At 44.6% G+C, this 1,091-nt stretch overlaps 1 protein-coding gene across 1 annotated transcript in view; it reads left to right on the top strand.

Moving 5' to 3' along the window:
* The window catches only part of WDR59 (WD repeat domain 59), a 152,038-nt gene that overhangs the window by 89,354 nt on the left and 61,593 nt on the right, over positions 1-1,091 (top strand). Inside the window, exons 12-13 of the mRNA XM_011976799.1 lie at positions 421-553; positions 686-810. Coding sequence (XP_011832189.1) covers positions 421-553; positions 686-810 — 258 coding nt within the window. The remainder of the gene's footprint in view (positions 1-420; positions 554-685; positions 811-1,091) is intronic.

Below are 1,091 nucleotides of genomic sequence, written 5' to 3'. Positions count from 1 at the left end.
TCAGGCTGGTCTCAAACTCCTAACCTCAGGTGATCCGCCCACCTCGGCCTCCCAAAGTACTGGGATTACAGGTATGAGCCACCACACCTGGCCGGTATTTTTGGTATTATGGTATTTTTGCTCCTGGATTAGCTGAATAACTCCATCAAGGATTGGAGTTTAAATTAATTTTTTTTCTGAGGCTTGCATAAACTCCAAACATGATAAAAAATTTCCAGGGCTGAATAATAGAGTCTATTATCCCCAGTCTTTAACCAGGGAGAGTTGGCAATGGGTAAAATCTATTTTGATTATGTCAGCTCTTGGCTGACACATCTCCATCCTTTGCCATTCCCATTTTTAAGTCAGAACTCTTTAATCAGACATGACGATCATTTCCACTGACTTCTCTAGAACTACATCTTCTACCCTTTGTTGCAGCTTTGTGCAAATGACATATTAGATGGTGTCGATGAGTTCATTGAGAGTATTTCCCTTCTGCCGGAACCCGAGAAGACCCTGCACACTGAAGATACAGATCACCAGCACAATGCAAGCCATGGGGAGGAAGAAGGTAATTTGTCAAACTGATGTCTCAGGTGAGGTGCCACTCTACGCATTGTAGAGTTGTGGCAGATACCCCAGACCTATTCTCTGATTCATTTTCAAAAATGCTTTCCAACATTGAACTTCTCTCTCCCGCTAGCCCTAAAGGAAGATCCCCCTAGAAATCTCCTGGAAGAGAGGAAATCAGATCAACTGGGGCTGCCTCAGACCTTGCAGCAGGAATTCTCCCTGATCAATGTACAAATCCGGAATGTCAATGTGGAGGTACTTAGTTTAATCAGCTGTATCTCATGTTTGCTGATGGCAGTTTGTGGGAGAGGGAACCATTTCAGCCACGATTTTGGTTAGCAAATAACTTCGCAGCTTTAACAGAACTCTCTCTGCTTGCTTTTTTATTTCCTGGGTTTTCTGGCCAGGCGCAGTGGCTTACACCTGTAATCCCAGCACTTTGGGAGGCTGAGATGGGCAGATCACTTGAAACCAGGAAGCCAGGAGTTCGAGACCAGCCTCGCCAACATGGTGAAACCCCGTCTCTACTAAAAATA

This window comes from Mandrillus leucophaeus, unplaced genomic scaffold (genome assembly GCF_000951045.1).
Source record: "Mandrillus leucophaeus isolate KB7577 unplaced genomic scaffold, Mleu.le_1.0 Scaffold17, whole genome shotgun sequence".
Lineage (NCBI taxonomy): Eukaryota > Metazoa > Chordata > Mammalia > Primates > Cercopithecidae > Mandrillus > Mandrillus leucophaeus.
Note: the sequence above shows the minus strand (reverse complement) of the source record. Positions and strands in the feature narration are given on the sequence as shown.